The sequence below is a fragment of the Gymnodraco acuticeps genome, unplaced genomic scaffold (genome assembly GCF_902827175.1).
Source record: "Gymnodraco acuticeps unplaced genomic scaffold, fGymAcu1.1, whole genome shotgun sequence".
NCBI lineage: Eukaryota > Metazoa > Chordata > Actinopteri > Perciformes > Bathydraconidae > Gymnodraco > Gymnodraco acuticeps.
The window spans coordinates 19,819-37,957 of NW_022991207.1; the positions used below are offsets into that span (position 1 = coordinate 19,819).

Sequence of the window (18,139 nt, forward strand, 5' to 3'; positions counted from 1 at the left end):
ACACTCAGTTAGGAGGAGAGGAGAGAGGAAACACTCAGTTAGGAGGAGAGGAGAGAGGAAGCACTCAGTTAGGAGGAGAGGAGAGAGGAAACACTCAGTTAGGAGGAGAGGAGACAGGAAGCACACTCAGTTAGGAGGAGAGGAGACAGGAAGCACACTCAGTTAGGAGGAGAGGAGAGAGGAAGCACTCAGTTAGGAGGAGAGGAGAGAGGAAATACTCAGTTAGGAGGAGAGGAGACAGGAAGCACACTCAGTTAGGAGGAGAGGAGAGAGGAAGCACTCAGTTAGGAGACGAGGAGAGAGGAAGCACATTCAGTTAGGAGGAGAGGAGAGAGGAAGCACTCAGTTAGGAGGAGAGGAGACAGGAAGCACACTCAGTTAGGAGGAGAGGAGACAGGAAGCACACTCAGTTAGGAGGAGAGGAGAGAGGAAGCACTCAGTTAGGAGAAGAGGAGAGAGGAAGCACATTCAGTTAGGAGAAGAGGAGAGAGGAAACACACTCAGTTAGGAGAAGAGGAGAGAGGAAACACACTCAGTTAGGAGGAGAGGAGAGAGGAAACACACTTAGTTAGGAGGAGAGGAGAGAGGAAACACTCAGTTAGGAGGAGAGGAGAGAGGAAGCACACTCAGTTAGGAGGAGAGGAGACAGGAAACACACTCAGTTAGGAGGAGAGGAGACAGGAAACACTCAGTTAGGAGGGGAGGAGATGAGGAAACACACTCAGTTAGGAGAAGAGGAGAGAGGAAACACTCAGTTAGGAGGAGAGGAGACAGGAAAAACACTCAGTTAGGAGGAGAGGAGAGAGGAAACAGGAAACACACTCCGTTAGGAGAAGAGGAGAGAGGAAACACACTCAGTTAGGAGGAGAGGAGACAGGAAAAACACTCAGTTAGGAGGAGAGGAGACAGGAAACAGGAAACACACTCCGTTAGGAGAAGAGGAGAGAGGAAACACACTCAGTTAGGAGGAGAGGAGAGAGGAAACACACTCAGTTAGGAGAAGAGGAGAGAGGAAACACACTCAGTTAGGAGAAGAGGAGAGAGGAAACACACTCAGTTAGGAGGAGAGGAGAGAGGAAACACACTTAGTTAGGAGGAGAGGAGAGAGGAAACACTCAGTTAGGAGGAGAGGAGAGAGGAAGCACACTCAGTTAGGAGGAGAGGAGACAGGAAACACACTCAGTTAGGAGGAGAGGAGACAGGAAACACTCAGTTAGGAGGGGAGGAGATGAGGAAACACACTCAGTTAGGAGAAGAGGAGAGAGGAAACACTCAGTTAGGAGGAGAGGAGAGAGGAAACACTCAGTTAGGAGGAGAGGAGAGAGGAAACACACTCAGTTAGGAGGAGAGGAGACAGGAAACACTCAGTTAGGAGGAGAGGAGACAGGAAACACTCAGTTAGGAGGAGAGGAGACAGGAAACACTCAGTTAGGAGGAGAGGAGAGAGGAAACACTCAGTTAGGAGGAGAGGAGACAGGAAACACTCAGTTAGGAGGAGAGGAGAGAGGAAACACTCAGTTAGGAGGAGAGGAGAGAGGAAACACTCGGAGAGGAGAGAGGAAACACTCAGTTAGGAGGAGAGGAGACAGGAAGCACTCAGGAGGAGAGATCTGTCCTGCAAGATGCCCACTTCATTATTTTTTGGCAGCAACTTGAAGATTATAAACATCCTGGAGGTTAATAATGTTCTCCTCGAGGTTTCTAACATTCCTTTCAGCTAGCGGGGTTAATGAGTTCTCCTCGTTAACTGTGAGGTTGCTTTCAGCTAGCGGGGTTAATGAGTTCTCCTCGTTAACTGTGAGGTTGCTTTCAGCTAGCGGGGTTAATTAGTTCTCCTCGTTAACTGTGAGGTTGCTTTCAGCTAGCGGGGTTAATGAGTTCTCCTCGTTAACTGTGAGGTTGCTTTCAGCTAGCGGGGTTAATGAGTTCTCGTTAACTGTGAGGTTGCTTTCAGCTAGCGGGGGTTAATGAGTTCTCCTCGTTAACTGTTAGGTTGCTTTCAGCTAGCGGGGTTAATGAGTTCTCCTCGTTAACTGTGAGGTTCCTTTCAGCTAGCGGGGTTAATGAGTTCTCCTCGTTAACTGTGAGGTTGCTTTCAGCTAGCGGGGTTAATGAGTTCTCCTCGTTAACTGTGAGGTTGCTTTCAGCTAGCGGGGTTAATGAGTTCTCCTCGTTAACTGTGAGGTTGCTTTCAGCTAGCGGGGTTAATGAGTTCTCCTCGTTAACTGTGAGGTTGCTTTCAGCTAGCGGGGTTAATGAGTTCTCCTCGTTAACTGTGAGGTTGCTTTCAGCTAGCGGGGTTAATGAGTTCTCCTCGTTAACTGTGAGGTTGCTTTCAGCTAGCGGGGTTAATGAGTTCTCCTCGTTAACTGTGAGGTTGCTTTCAGCTAGCGGGGTTAATGAGTTCTCGTTAACTGTGAGGTTGCTTTCAGCTAGCGGGGTTAATGAGTTCTCCTCGTTAACTGTGAGGTTGCTTTCAGCTAGCGGGGTTAATGAGTTCTCCTCGTTAACTGTGAGGTTCCTTTCAGCTAGCGGGGTTAATGAGTTCTCCTCGTTAACTGTGAGGTTGCTTTCAGCTAGCGGGGTTAATGAGTTCTCCTCGTTAACTGTGAGGTTGCTTTCAGCTAGCGGGGTTAATGAGTTCTCCTCGTTAACTGTGAGGTTGCTTTCAGCTAGCGGGGTTAATGAGTTCTCCTCGTTAACTGTGAGGTTGCTTTCAGCTAGCGGGGTTAATGAGTTCTCCTCGTTAACTGTGAGGTTGCTTTCAGCTAGCGGGGTTAATGAGTTCTCCTCGTTAACTGTGAGGTTGCTTTCAGCTAGCGGGGTTAATGAGTTCTCCTCGTTAACTGTGAGGTTGCTTTCAGCTAGCGGGGTTAATGAGTTTTCCACGTGAGGGTCTAAGGACACACTGTTTTCTGTCTGTCTCTCAAAGACGCTGAAGAGGAAGTTAGAGTCAGCCTTCTAAATCAGAACGAGCTGAAACCGGTGGGTTTATGAGCTTCCTGATCTAAACGTCCCGTACCTTCGGAGATGCTGGAGTCGTGGAACATGGTCTCAAAGGCCTGATGGATCTCTGCAAACGAGGGACGGTCCAACGGACTCCACTGCCAGCCTGAGGGAGGCGAGAGGAAGACACGTTAACACAAGAAAGTCAGACCACAGTATGTTAGTCTTCTTTGACTCTTTCTAAAAACACGATGGAGAGTTTTAACGGTGTGAAGAAAGAGATTCAGGCGAGAGGGGTCGGAGGATAACTTCAAAACTAAGTAACCGGCTCCATAGTTTGAGTTTTCCTTCCTCATTAGGGACGGGTACCGAGCCCCGGGGCTGAATTATTAAAGACCGTGGTACCGTTAAGCTCCGACGTTAACGGTCTTTTTATCGGTACTGGAGACATTTAACAAATATATGTATTATTCCTACACAAACATTATATTGCAGTTTTAGTTTCGCCAACTCCGTTTCTAATACGCAGAAAGACTGCAAAATGCGTCTTTTTGGTATTTTCAAACCAGACGAGAGATCTCTCTCTCCCCCGCCTGTGTGCGAGGGGGCGGGGCCATATTTTTACACACACACTTACACACACACACACACACACACACACACACACACACACACACACACACACACACACACACACACACACACACACACACACACACACACACACACACACACACACACACACACACTACACTACACACACACCACACACACACACACCCACACACATCAACACACACAACCACACATCCACACCCACACACACTCAGCACACACACACACACACACACACACACACACAACACACACACACACACACACACACACGACGATGGCGGAGCACACGCACCCCACACACACACACCACAGGGTACACTACCCGTCTCGATGCTCGTTGCACTACAACTACAACTACAGAGTCAGCACTACAGGGCGGGAACACTGAGCGATTGTGTCTAAACATTTATCAAGGGTGCTCCACATCCAGACGGAGGAATTGCTACCGGGTTCCACTGTCTTTCTAGCAGCTCTGTAGCTCCGTCCACGAGTAACGTTTCCACGTCAGGTGTTCTGTATGCTAGCAGCAACACACGGAGTTAACTCCATGATACAAACATTAATGATTAGAGGAAACTGAGTTATTTATTTAGTTAAAGTTTCAGCTATTCTGATTATTTAATACGATTTGTTGAAACATTGTTGTTTCTTTTGATGTGAAATATTATGCATTTAATTTAAATAAAAAGCAATGTTAGTTTTGTTCACAATTTGTTTAGTTAGTTCATCTTATTTCTTTCTCCAAAGGAACCGATAACAGTATCCGTTAAAATACCGGACTGATAAGCGGTATCGATAAAAGTAGTAGTACCGTTAAAACCTTAACGATACCCATCCCTACTCCTGATAAAAGAATATATCTATCCATCTATCTATCCATCCATCTATCTCTCCATCTCTCTATCTCTCCATCTATCTATCTCTCCATCTATCTATCTCTCCATCTATCTATCTCTCCATCTATCTCTCCATCTATCTATCTCTCCATCTCTCTATCTCTCCATCTATCTATCTCTCCATCTATCTATCTCTCCATCTATCTATCTCTCCATCTCTCTATCTCTCCATCTATCTATCTCTCCATCTATCTATCTCTCCATCTATCTCTCCATCTATCCATCTCTCTATCTTAGCATCACATGTGTTAGATCAGAGTGAAGTATCCTGATTACTCTGTGCTGAATGTACTCACATGCTCTCATGAGCTCGTAGACTTTGGGCGGACACCCCTCCGGCTGCTCCATGCGGTAACCCTTCTCCAGGAGGTCGTACACCTGGGAGAGGTCGATGCCCGGGTAGGGAGACATGCCGTAGGTCGCTATCTCCCAGAGGAGCACCCCGAACGCTGGAGGAGGAAGATCAGACATTAGAAAAATATATATAAGCTACAGCAGAGGAACACTGTGTGTGTGTGTGTGTGTGTGGTGTGTGTGTGTGTGTGTGTGTGTGTGTGTGTCTCTCTGTGTGTGTGTGTCTCTGTGTGTGTGTGTGTGTGTGTGTGTGTGTGTGTGTGTGTGTGTGTCTCTCTGTGTGTGTGTGTGTGTGTGTGTGTGTGTGTGGGTGTGTGTGTCTCTCTGTGTGTGTGTGTGTGTGTGTGTGTGTGTGTGTCTCTTAGTGTGTGTGTGTGTGTGTGTGTGTGTGTGTGTGTGTGTGTGTGTGTGTGTGTGTCTCTCTGTGTGTCTCACCCCAGACGTCAGACTTGATGGAGAAGGTGTTGTAGGCTAGGCTCTCGGGGGCGGTCCACTTGATGGGGAACTTGGCTCCAGCGTGAGCGGTGTATGTGTCTCCGGTCATCAGCCGGCTGAGGCCAAAGTCTGCCACCTTCACCACGTGGTTCTCCCCCACCAGACAGTTCCTCGCCGCCAGGTCCCTGAGAGCGAGAGAAATACGGTTATTTAAATGTGTGATGGAAACTTCTGAAGGAATGGAGTCAGGACTCAGAGAGACACGAGGAGAGCAGGAACTTTGATGGCAAACGCTGACGGTTTATTTGGAGCTTGGGCCGGATAATTCACAAGACATGTTCTGAAGAGCTCTACCTCAGACCCGTGTACTGGTTCTGAGAGGATGCTTAATGCTGCATAACAAGATAAAGCACTATAACCAGCTAGACGCCAACAGGCAGGAACAGGGAGACAGAGCACAGCAGCCCGAGGTTGAGGCCTGTGCTCAGTGAGGGCAGCACAGACTGACACACTGGGTCAAAGTTAGGGGCCTATAGGAAGATATTTCCCCAACAATATGGACCAACATGAGAGGCACTAATACACACTCACAGAATGACAGATACAGTTAGAGATGGGAGGAATTAATGATGGATTGGGATACTAAATATGTATCCTCTTGCTGTAGTCCTGTGTCTTGGATCCTCTATCCTGAGTTCTGGATGAAGTCGTGGACTTCGGGTCGTGGCTGAACCTGTCTCTGCGGCCCTGCCTTGGGTCTCGTCATGCTGCTTCCCTGATGGCTTCCTCAGGATTGTAGTTGACATCCTCGTGGATTCATCTTCTTATTACAGACTCATGCATTTCCTAACATTCGGTCTATATGCTGTAAAATGTATTATCTCTTGGATTTACACACGGCATCTATTGCACGTCTGTCCGTCCTGGGAGAGGGATCCCTCCTCTGTTGCTCTCCCTGAGGTTTCTCCCATGTTCCTTTTAAACTGTGGGTTTTCTCTGGAAGTTTTTCCTTGTACGATGTGAGGGTCTAAGGACAGAGGGTCTAAGGACAGAGGGTCTGAGGACAGAGGGTCTAAGGACAGAGGGTCTGAGGACAGAGGGTCTAAGGACAGAGGGTCTAAGGACAGAGGGTCTAAGGACAGAGGGTCTGAGGACAGAGGGGTCTAAGGACAGAGGGTCTAGGACAGAGGGTCCTAAGGACAGAGGGTCTAAGGACAGAGGGTGTGATGACAGAGGGTCTAAGGACAGAGGGTCTAAGGATAGAGGGTCTAAGGACAGAGGGTCTAAGGACAGAGGGTCTAAGGACAGAGGGTCTAAGGATAGAGGGTCTGAGGACAGAGGGTCTAAGGACAGAGGGTCTAAGGACAGAGGGTCTAAGGACAGAGGGTCTAAGGACAGAGGGTCTGAGGACAGAGGGTCTGAGGACAGAGGGTCTAAGGACAGAGGGTCTAAGGACAGAGGGTCTAAGGACAGAGGGTCTAAGGACAGAGGGTCTAAGGACAGAGGGTCTCAGGATAGAGGGTCTCAGGACAGAGGGTCTAAGGACAGAGGGTCTAAGGACAGAGGGTCTAAGGACAGAGGGTCTAAGGACAGAGGGTCTCAGGATAGAGGGTCTAAGGACAGAGGGTCTAAGGACAGAGGGTCTAAGGACAGAGGGTCTAAGGACAGAGGGTGTCGTTTTTCTCATACTGATATTCTGAACAATCTGTGTTGTTGTATTTGCTGTAAAGTGTCTGTAGGCTATTTGTATTTTATGTTCAGCACTTTGGCTCCACCAGAAATCTTTATAAATGTGCTATAAATAAAACTTGATTTGATTTGATTTACGATTTTCTCCATAAGACCCTCATTTGAGGGACTTTGAAAGCCGTTAAGCGAAACTATATTGTTAGAGAAAGGGACAAATAGTGCCTAAAGTCGAGAGTAATGAGTTATCAAGACCTTATGTAAAAGTGTTATTTTCTACTTTTATTTAATGCTATTTTATTTCTAGTGAGATGTTTACATTGTGGAATGTTTATTTCTAGTATTTTAATGTGTATGTACAATGCCATGTCTCTTTATGCTGCTGCAACGCAAACATTTCCCAACTTGGGATCAATAAAGTGCTTATTATCTTATCTTAAGACACAAGAGGCGCGTTCACACCGCAGTACTTTTCCCACTTTAGTTCCGATATAGTTCTGAAATGTTGCGTTCACACCAAAAAGAGCCGGAACTCAAATTAGTTCATGAGAACCTTTCACCCCCTTTTCCGTCCCTGCTAGAGAGCAGGTACTTTCGTGGGAGAACAAGGTTCCTGTGTCTGATTGGCTGGAAGGATTGCAAACCACGCCCCGTAAAACTCCAAAAAAGTTTTGTGAAGCTGCCATTTTATTATCCTCGCATTAGCATTATTAGCATTAGCATTAGCCCAGCGCAGAAACGCAGAGAGACTAACTTATGGCAACACAAAATAAAACATGGGAGCGGTGGAGATGAGGAGGTGTCGGCGTTCAGTAGAAGCTGCTGGGACTCCCAGCAGCTTCTACTGAAGCCAGTCCCCAACTCCGGGGACTTCCGGCCGGGGACTTTGGGCGGCAGTATACACCGTGAAGTGGTTTGCGGCCTGCCAGTAAGCCCAAAGCAGAAGAAGAAGAAGTGACGTCAGCGGCTTCATTTGCCTAATCCTCCCCCAGGGACTTATTCCGGTGTGAACGCGATCTGTACTTAGTTCATGAGAACTAAAGAGTTCTCATGAACTAAGTTCTCATGAACCTTTGTGGGAAAAGTACTGCGGTGTGAAAGCGCCTCTTGAGTAGGGAATTTCCATTTTAGCTCCCATAGTGAATTACGTGGGTTTGATAAATATGTAAAACTCACTATCATGGTAGAAAAGCCTAGAAATACAAGACTTCTAATGCAAGAGATAACAGTTATTACTCTTTATTTATGAAGGGGGATCTTATGATTCATGAAGAACCTAATTTAAGATTGTTTGCTTGATTTTTCACCCAAAAACGTACATTATCACGTGGTGTGTCCTATCTGTGATGCTTTTCAGGCAGCTTTCAGGTGTTTTTGGAGCCATTTGAGGAGTTTTATTAAAACGCACTATCTGTGACTCCTAATAAACGTCTGACGGCTCCCTCTTGCCTCCTCTCACCTGTGGATGAAGTTCTTCTTCTCCAGGTACTCCATGGCGGAGGAGATCTGCGTGGCCATGTACAGCAGCACCACGGCGTTCACCTCCTCCTTATCGCAGTCCCTCAGGTAGTCCAGCAGGTTCCCGTGGGGCATGTACTCCGTCACGATGTAGAAGGGCGGCTCCAGCGTGCACACACCTGAGAGACACACACGGTCAATGCACAGGTAAACAACACGTACGGCCACACGGAGAGGTATCAAACAGAGGGGTGTGTGTGGTGGGAGTTATCCATGACCTCTGACATCTCTGAGTCTCAATATAAGGGGATTTTACATTAACTTTTTGCCACTCTCGCGGGATTATCTCCACAACAGAGAGAGCTTACATTTCACCTTCACCTGCCTGGTGTAGCCCAGCGCCACACCTCCATCTCACATGTTGCCGACTGTTTGTACCATTTTCAAGAAGCGTATAAACAAACAATGTATTTTATGAACATGTATCCACGATGGAAGTAAATGTAGATGTTCTGGGAGTTCAGATACAGATTGTAGATCTTATTATGCATCCCATGAAGCATTGTATGTTGTACATATGGTCTCATAACTATGTGTACATCCCTGTAGCCTACATATGCTGATAGCTTAGCTTCTTATGAACAAAAACATGTCTATGACTTGATTGAGCAGCACAGGGTTTCAATAGCATTCAGAAGCAATGCAGGTATATTAATAAACAAGCCTAACATGAAACAAGGGCTAAGACCTGTAGACATGCAGAAAGCCTGCTACTAGTATTGTCTGTGCGTCATTGCACAACAACTAATATGTAAGACCTCACGAAGACAATAACGGGACATCTTTGACGTCCCCAAACACACATTTTGTTTCAGTATTGACATGTAGACGAGCTTTTGATAGTCTCCTCTCTGGAAGGACTTAACAAAAGGTCTGTTTGGGTAGAGGCTAAGACACAATAGGCCTGAGAGTGGAAGTGTGTGCCAAAGCAGTTCTTGTTAAATACTGACCGAGCAGCTGAACCAGGTTCGGGTGTTTGACCTCCTTCATCACGGCTGCTTCCTTCAGAAACTCCTCCACCTCCATGGTGTCCTCCTGTCAATCAGAGAATTCAAATGAGTGCAAAAAGAAAAACAGGGAATATATCAGAGGGTTGGACAGAGTGTAATGCCGCCGTCAGCCTGCAGGGGGCGGTCTGTAACCACCGTTATAATGCAGCTTTCCACGGTAGAGCTCAGTGACATTTAAATATGCTAAAAGCAAGAAGTATTTCGATGTTAACAGAAGTAAAAGCAGCTGTAAAGAGACTGTTGCACGTCAATATTGTGCTTTCTTCATTTTACTAAAGTACTCGTATAAGTATAGCACTGGAGTAAATATACTTTATTACTATCATAATTATTATTTTTGCAGCACTTACTACAGAACAACACTTGTAAAATAACTACTTTGACTATTTACTACTGGCTGAAACTTTAGTACTTTTTAATTGACGGTTTTGTTGATTTTGTACATTTTATATGCAGTTAATTGAATGTTTAATACATGTGCAATGCCTCGTTTACATGCTGCTTGATCCACTTCATTCTTAAAGTACAGCTGCCTATCTAAGCTACCTTGAATGCACAAAATCTGCATTTCATCTGTAATTAATGTTGTATGATTGTATGACTCTGTAAAGTGTCTTTGAGTTTCTAGAAATGCATTATTATTATTGAATGCCTCTTTATTTAATACCATTCATGTCTAAGATGTCCCTCCTGTGGTACAAACACATTTCTGTTCCGTCTTCTTTACTATTTACTACTGGCTGCTACTTTAATACTTTTTAATTGACGGTTTTGTTGATTTGGTACAAATAAAAACACGTTTCTGGTTTCTGTTCCATCTTCTCACCTTGAGTGTCTTCACGGCCACGGTGAGGTTGTATTTCTTCCACACGCCCACGTACACCTCCCCGTACTGCCCCCCCCCCAGCTTGTGCTTCATGGTGATGTCGGTGCGCTCCATCTCCCACTTGTCGTGGATGGGGGACACGCCGTACACCGTGGGTTTGTTGCATTTTGGAGCCGGGTAGTGCAGCGTGGTGACCAGGCCGTCGGCCACCGTGGAGTGGTGGTGCACCAGCTCCGCTAACGTGGAGAAACGACTCTCTGAGGTCACGTATACCTGGGGGGGGGGGGGGGAGAGTTAAGAAATGAACGCAACAACAACAACAACAGAAAGCAACACTTAAGTTGTTTTTCACAGGGTTTTTGCTCATTATTCTACGATTTCACGAGTATGAATTCTGATTCTGTGAAGTCTTCGATATAAATGATAAAGTGAGTCTAAAAGGTAACTGATATTAAGGATTGGAGGGAAATGGGGAAACAGTTGGATCTGTGCATTTAAAACCCCTTCCACAAATTCACAACAGATAAACTCACAAAAATACTAAAATGGTTGTTTTTCCTTTTCTGATTGAACAAAACAAGTGAAAGATTTTTAAAATACGTTGAATATCAAAAATAAGAGACCAATTTCTTTGACTGTCCTTTTTTCAACACTTCTTTGAAGGAATCTTCCAGGTGTCTCCCCACCGTATGAACCCTGTCTTTAACTCCAACCGAGTGTGATTAATAACCTTCCCAGTTCATAATCATCCTTTCATTATCTACTCTTATCTCTACCTTTCCATCGGAGCCGCTGTTGGTGCAGTAAACTCTCCCTCAAAGCGGAGAGTAAACTCTCCCTCAAAGCGGAGAGTAAACCCTCCCTCAAAGCGGAGAGTAAACTCTCCCTCAAAGCGGAGAGTAAACCCTCCCTCAAAGCGGAGAGTAAACCCTCCCTCAAAGCGGAGAGTAAACTCTCCCTCAGAGCGGAGAGTAAACTCTCCCTCAGAGCGGAGAGTAAACTCTCCCTCAAAGCGGAGAGTAAACTCTCCCTCAAAGCGGAGAGTAAACTCTCCCTCAAAGCGGAGAGTAAACTCTCCCTCAAAGCGGAGAGTAAACTCTCCCTCAAAGCGGAGAGTAAACTCTCCCTCAAAGCGGAGAGAAATGGAATTAAACTCAAAATTCAAATGCACAACAAAAGTTGAATTAAACTCAAAATTCGCAAGAAAAGTGCTTTTTCCAGGCTTCTCAGCTCCGTGTGAACCCTGTGTGTGATTCATAAATGATCGACTTCCTCCTACCTTCCCGTCGGCCCCAGCGTTGATGCGGTAGTGGTAGACCCTCCCCTCGTAGCGCAGGGAGATGGACAGCTGCCCCGGGCTGCTCTCGCTCTCCCTCACCAGGAAGGAGCCGTTGATCAGGGAGGAGAGCAGGTACTCTGCGGCGCTGCGGGACACCGGCCCGTGGTACCAGCTGTGCTTCTCCAGACTGTTCACCGGCGTGATGTAGTTAGAGGGGACCCAGCCCTGACCGTTCTTAGAGCGCACCTCACTCCACTCGCCATTCTGGTTGTAGCCCAGCACCCGCAGCTTCTCACCTGCAGGGGGGGGGGGGGGGGGGGGTGATGTGTTAATACAGCACGATTCAACACAAGGCCAATGAAACAAGATCAAGAGCACTGAGGTATGGTCAGAACGGGTTTCCTTTATGCGGAAGACACAGTGACATTTCATAGTAAACACACAGGTATATACATGTACACACACACACAGGTATATACATGTACACACACACACACAGGTATATACATGTACACACAGGTATATACATGTACACACACAGGTATATACATGTACACACACACAGGTATATACATGTACACACACACACAGGTATATACATGTACACACACACACAGGTATATACATGTACACACACACACAGGTATATACATGTACACACACACACACACAGGGTATATACATGTACACACACAGGTATATACATGTACACACACACACACACACACACACACACACACAGGTATATACATGTACACACACAGGTATATACATGTACACACACAGGTATATACATGTACACACACAGGTATATACATGTACACACACAGGTATATACATGTACACACACACACACACACACACACAGGTATATACATGTACACACACACACAGGTATATACATGTACACACACACACACACACAGGTATATACATGTACACACACAGGTATATACATGTACACACACACACACAGGTATATACATGTACACACACACAGGTATATACATGTACACACACAGGTACACACACAGGTACACACACACAGGTACACACACAGGTACACACACACACATACAGGTACACACACACACAAACACACACAAACACACACACACACACACACACACACACACACACACACACACACACACACACACACACACACACACACACACACACACACACACACACACACACACACACACACACACACACACACAACACACACCACACACACACACACACACACACACACACACACACACACACACACACACACACACACACACACGTCAGAGCGCTCGGTAGACTCAGACGTGTAGAGACTCAGTCTGTTGGCTCTGTGTGAAGGCAGAGACTGAATGGGGGGTAGAAAACACAACACTGCGTTTAGCAAGGATTGGTCCTGCAGGTCTGAGCAGAAAAGGAAGAGGGAGTGGAGGTCATGGATAGAACTAATACTCTGGGACTGGATTCAGAGTTAGAGACCATCAAAGTTGCTCAGGAAGCTAAAATGGCCTGACTCCCGTCAAAGAAGAAAAACATACTCAAAACCTTCCTGCATTTATCCTGGATCTATCTTCAATCTCTCCTCGATACTTCCCGGGTCTATCCTGGATCTATCTGCAATCTCTCCTAGAACTTTCCTGGATCTCCCCTACATGATCTTTTCCCAGATCTTCCCTGGACGTCCGCTGGATATTCAGGAAATCTTCCGCACCCATTGAGCCCATCATGGAGCATGCACACATGAGTGTTCCCGATGTCCGCCAATGGGAACAATTCTTTTTGCGTCACATGCAGCTGTAGTACCACCGTTTGGCCACTATGACCATGTGTCTCTCTTCCCGAGGCAGCAGTGAGCATACAGTGGCAGACATCAATCACTCGGCTTCAGTTGTGTGAGAAGTCTTTGCTGAACTAAGTGTTGGTAAAGTGTAGCTGCTGTTAGCCCCAGCTCACCTCCAACAGCTCACAGAGTTCCTCTGATGTCTCCATGGTGCACAACACAAAGAGTTCGAGGTATCATCGAGTGACTCATGACATCTAAATGATCCGAGGCCTTTGTCCTCTTTGATCTCTGATGAGTGCATGGCGGGCTGAATCAACACCGTGCTGAGCGTGTTGCTTCAGATACCAGCGAGACGAGTACACTTCAGGAGGACTCGAAGGTGGAGTAACCAAATAAATGCTGTGAGAGGATTAAGAGCAACACGTTGTAACACTCACACGACTCCAGGAGGTCATTTCAGATGCAGCTACTTCACCTTTTATCACGAAGAGTAATCATTACGAAGCCATCATGAATCAGTCTCACGTTTCCTCAATACTAGATGAAGTTTGAACAGAAAGGTGGCTTTGAGATGAAACTCCCAGTTTTTAAAAGTCCAAGGTGATGTCTTTATATATATAGGAGGGTGTGGCTCAGTGGTTTATTGCGCTGATGAGCACTGGTTCAATCCCCTCTGCAGACAACATGCCGCTGTGTCCTTGGGTTAGACACTTCACCCTAAATTGCTCCAGACTAAGGCCGCACGATAGTGAAAGAAATTGACATTGAGATATATTTTTTTCCCCTGCGATATATATTGCGTTTTTTTTAGCTATATTTAACCGGATGAAGGATTTTAGTCACGGACGTCTGGATCTTAACTGGTTGACTCGTCATACTTTAAGTCATGATCTAACACAGGGTTTCTCAAACTTTTTCATACCAAGGACTTAACCAATAAAAAAACACTCCACCTAACTCCACAAATATAAAAAAACACATCGTTTTTCTAGAACAGATTACAAATCGCCTGAAAATGGCAACATGTGTGATGAAGGTGTTGCGCTGGGCTATATCATGCAATCGAAAGTGAAACTTAAGCTCGCTCCATTGCGGAGATATTCCCGCGAGAGTTCGGAAAGCTTAAATGTATTTATTTATTTCAAATGTGAAATTTTACCAATATACTCACGGACCACTAGGGGGCGCTCACGGACCACACTTTGAGAAGCACTGATCTAACATGTCATGATAATGCAGGTTGCTAACCCTGAAATAAGGGGGTTCATCTGTGATGAAGAAGAGAAGAACCTTTTTGGATCCAAAATAGTTCCAGATTCCAGATGTTGCTTTTCTTTTTGGAAGTAAATCTTCCTTCTCTCCGGTATCGTCCTCCTCTGCCTCGCTCATTTTTTACCGGTGTTTTGATGGTCTGCAAACTAGCGGGGCGGGGCCTGCTGTGATCTGATCAACAGTGATTGTGATTGGTGGTTTGCTGTGCATGCAGAGCCGGCATGTCACTCACTCAAGTACTCCTGACATGAGGAGCAAGTTTTCCTTTTGTAGCAAGCAGCAAAATAATTGTAACATGACGTGTTTGAGTTAATTGACCTACTTAAAGGTGGGGTAGGTACGTTTCAGAAACCGGCTCGAGTGCACTCAAATGTGAAAGTACACAGCCGAAAAGAATCCGCCCCTTCCTTCAGACTTCCTTCCAGAGCACCTCCTCCAACACACATGAACGCGACATGACGTCAGCAGACTGGTGAGAGTGGCCGCCTGTTGCTGGCGAGTCATTGAAGTACTGCTGCAATGCACGCCCAATGAGGGCACGCCCAATGAGGGCACGCCCAATGAGGGCACGCCCAATGAGGGCACGCCCAATGAGGGCACGCCCAATGAGGGCACGCCCAATGAGGGCACGCCCAATGAGGGCACGCCCAATGAGGGCACGCCCAATGAGGGCACGAGATGGAAGGCTGACAGACAGGGCCGGCTAAACGGATTGGATGTACTTTTTACAGCATCACGGCTTCCACAGATGAATTTTTTGTCGAGGCACTTCAGATATTCATTGCTTTTGGGATGTTCAGAGCATTCCATGGAATATAACAAAAAGTGTATCTCGAGCCGGTTTCTCAAACGTACCTACCCCACCTTTAATATCGCACGTCCTAAAAAAAAGAATAAAATCGCACGTCCCTGCGATGTGAATATCGCGGTTATCGCCATGACACGATATATCGTTCAGCCCTACTCCAGACTGTTGTCCACAGTATTCAATGTATTACATGTCTCATATATGTCATTTAAAGCACGTAGAGTTATCTATCCGTCAGTCCTAAACCCAGAGATGTTCTCTTTAATAATATATGTTAAAAACAAATAGATAGAAGCATCAGTTTTGCAAGAAAAATGACTTCATTGATTCTCAAAATATTGAAGTCGATATTGTTATTATTTTTATAATCACTATTTTGATTTAGTTCATGATATCCATGCGTTATGTTCTGCTGCTAACAACATAATAGTGTTAACATGATTGTTAAATGTTTGACTGTTGAATAAAAACCAATTCAAGCTCCAGCAGAAGATGGAGCACAACTTAAAAACACGTTTTCCTCGTAAAATCTAAGTTTCACTTTGGGGTTTACGTACGATGTGAAATGTATGACATTGGGCTAAATAAATGAACTGATTGATCTGTTGAACCACCTGAGCCCCTGTCCCACCAAAGCAGCTTACAGCTCAATTCAACATGTATATTTTCTACTTTCTTGTTTATTTCTAGTCTTTTTCATTTCTGCGATGCCATGTCTGTTATGCTGCTGCAACACAAACATTAAGTACTTCTTATCGTATCGGATATCTCTGATGTGACGACGGGCTGCAGTTATAGTCGTGGAGTTTGATTCAGCAGGTGAACCTATATATATCAATGCCTTCTCCAGGACCTTTACCTCCATGACCAAAAAAACTCTTTCTCAGCGTTCCACTGAAAATGGTTTATTCGAACATGGAACAGGAAAATAAGGTCTGCATCTGAAACAAACCAACAGGCTTACGGCCCGTCCACACAGCGGCGTGCGTTGAAGCTTCCAACGCTTCTGCCCGTTCACTTTGAATGGGGTGACGTCACTTTTAGCCGAACTGCATTTTGGGAAGCGACGTGGAGCGTTGCTGGCGTTGCTGGCTTCAAAAGTTGAGCAATGTTCAACTTTTGACGCCTCGGCAGAAGCGTCAGCCAATCGAATCATATGCCAGTACAAGCTCTAGCCAATCAAACCGCGTGCTTGTGTGTCAGGGGCGGGAGATTCATGTGATTGGTTGTTGGTCGAGTTTCAGACACGCCCGCCGGCAAGCGTCAACGCACGCCGCTGTGTGGACGGGCCGTTACTCGCTTCTACTAAAATCTCTCACCAGCAAAACACCTCGTCAGTTAAAAGCCATTTTACGTTTCATCACTATACGTATATACCAGAGTTCCCATTAGCCGGTAATTACCGGACTACGACCGGTAAAATATGCTGAAGACCAGCAAATCTAAATCTCTCCGGTCAAAGTGTCCGTTCAAAATCATTTCCGTTTAGCGCAATACCATCAGTTGCACCATTTATGTGACAGACAAGAAGAGTCCATTCTAATGTCTAACACTTAATGTGGAGAAAGAGATGTCCTGTATGGGTTGATTGTGCGTTGATCTGTTGGTAATGTCTCGGGGTTCCGGTGGGCATGTAAACAAATGCATAATGCTGCGCTATACTTTGCGGCCTCACCCGGTTGCATAGCGACACTTATTGTGTAGGTGTCTTTTAATAAGCAGGTAGTCATATCATTAGCTAGAACTAGCTGGATCTGATCGATATGGACATAAACGCGAGTTTAGTCTAATCTGACAGGAGAGAGAGATCAGCTGCTGCTGACGAGTCGACACGCAGCTCTGCATGATCACATGCAGCGGTGAGCGGAGCAACACACACTTCAGGTTAGAATATCACACGTAGCTATTTTAATGGCCTCTCAAACTACCGTAACTAGTTATAGATATGTTTAGTTTTACTGTCAGGTCACTTACTGATCCGCGAGCTGCATGATACTGACGGGCTGTCAGGAGAGGGGGAGAGCGCTCCGTTTATTATTCCTGTGTTATTGTAAATTACTGTACGCTTTTGAATAATGTAGTTAATCTAAATCTACTATAATTAGTTTAATATTGAATCATATCAATTTGTTTTAAAGCACAATAAATAAGAAAGAAGACCTTTGACCGGCACCTTTCTCATTTTGTCCGGAAGATTTAAACTTTAACGGACATGTTGACCGGCGAAGAAATATTCTAACGGGAACTCTGGTATATATAGCATTACTATTTCGGCGAGTAGATACAATATAAATTATATTTGATGCAACTTTAGTTACATTTCCATGACTTTTCCAAAACTTTGGGAAAAATATTGTTTTCCAGGGCCTGGAATTAGCATTTTGAATTTCCATGACTTTTCCAGGTTTTTAATGACGTAAGAACCCTGAACTACACGCATACAAAGAGCATTATTACAAACCACCGGAGAGGTCATGTCTTTTTGTGCAGGGTTTGTTTGTCAGCAGGATTTATAAAAAGAACTTGGCCCAATTTGCACGAAATGAAAGCAGCATTTGTGCCGGACACAGGTATTATTTTAACTTTTGCCAACACAGATATAAACTAAAACGGAGCATTTACCGGCAGCTCAGATTTTATTTCTGCTTTTTTAAACTGTACTCTGTGCTCATGGGTTTCAGTGTGTGTGTGTGTGT

The 18,139-nt window shown here is 45.5% G+C and overlaps 1 protein-coding gene across 4 annotated transcripts in view; it reads right to left on the reverse strand.

Annotated features, from left to right (window-relative positions):
• Positions 1–18,139, reverse strand: part of abl2 (c-abl oncogene 2, non-receptor tyrosine kinase) — a 67,596-nt gene that overhangs the window by 12,427 nt on the left and 37,030 nt on the right. For all 4 annotated transcript variants that reach the window (XM_034238598.1, XM_034238597.1, XM_034238601.1 and 1 more), the window contains exons 3-9: positions 11,569–11,864; positions 10,290–10,562; positions 9,404–9,488; positions 8,395–8,572; positions 5,250–5,434; positions 4,757–4,909; positions 3,023–3,112 (exon numbers count right to left, since the gene is read on the reverse strand). In XM_034238598.1, the coding sequence (XP_034094489.1) occupies positions 3,023–3,112; positions 4,757–4,909; positions 5,250–5,434; positions 8,395–8,572; positions 9,404–9,488; positions 10,290–10,562; positions 11,569–11,864 (1,260 nt within the window). The remainder of the gene's footprint in view (positions 1–3,022; positions 3,113–4,756; positions 4,910–5,249; positions 5,435–8,394; positions 8,573–9,403; positions 9,489–10,289; positions 10,563–11,568; positions 11,865–18,139) is intronic.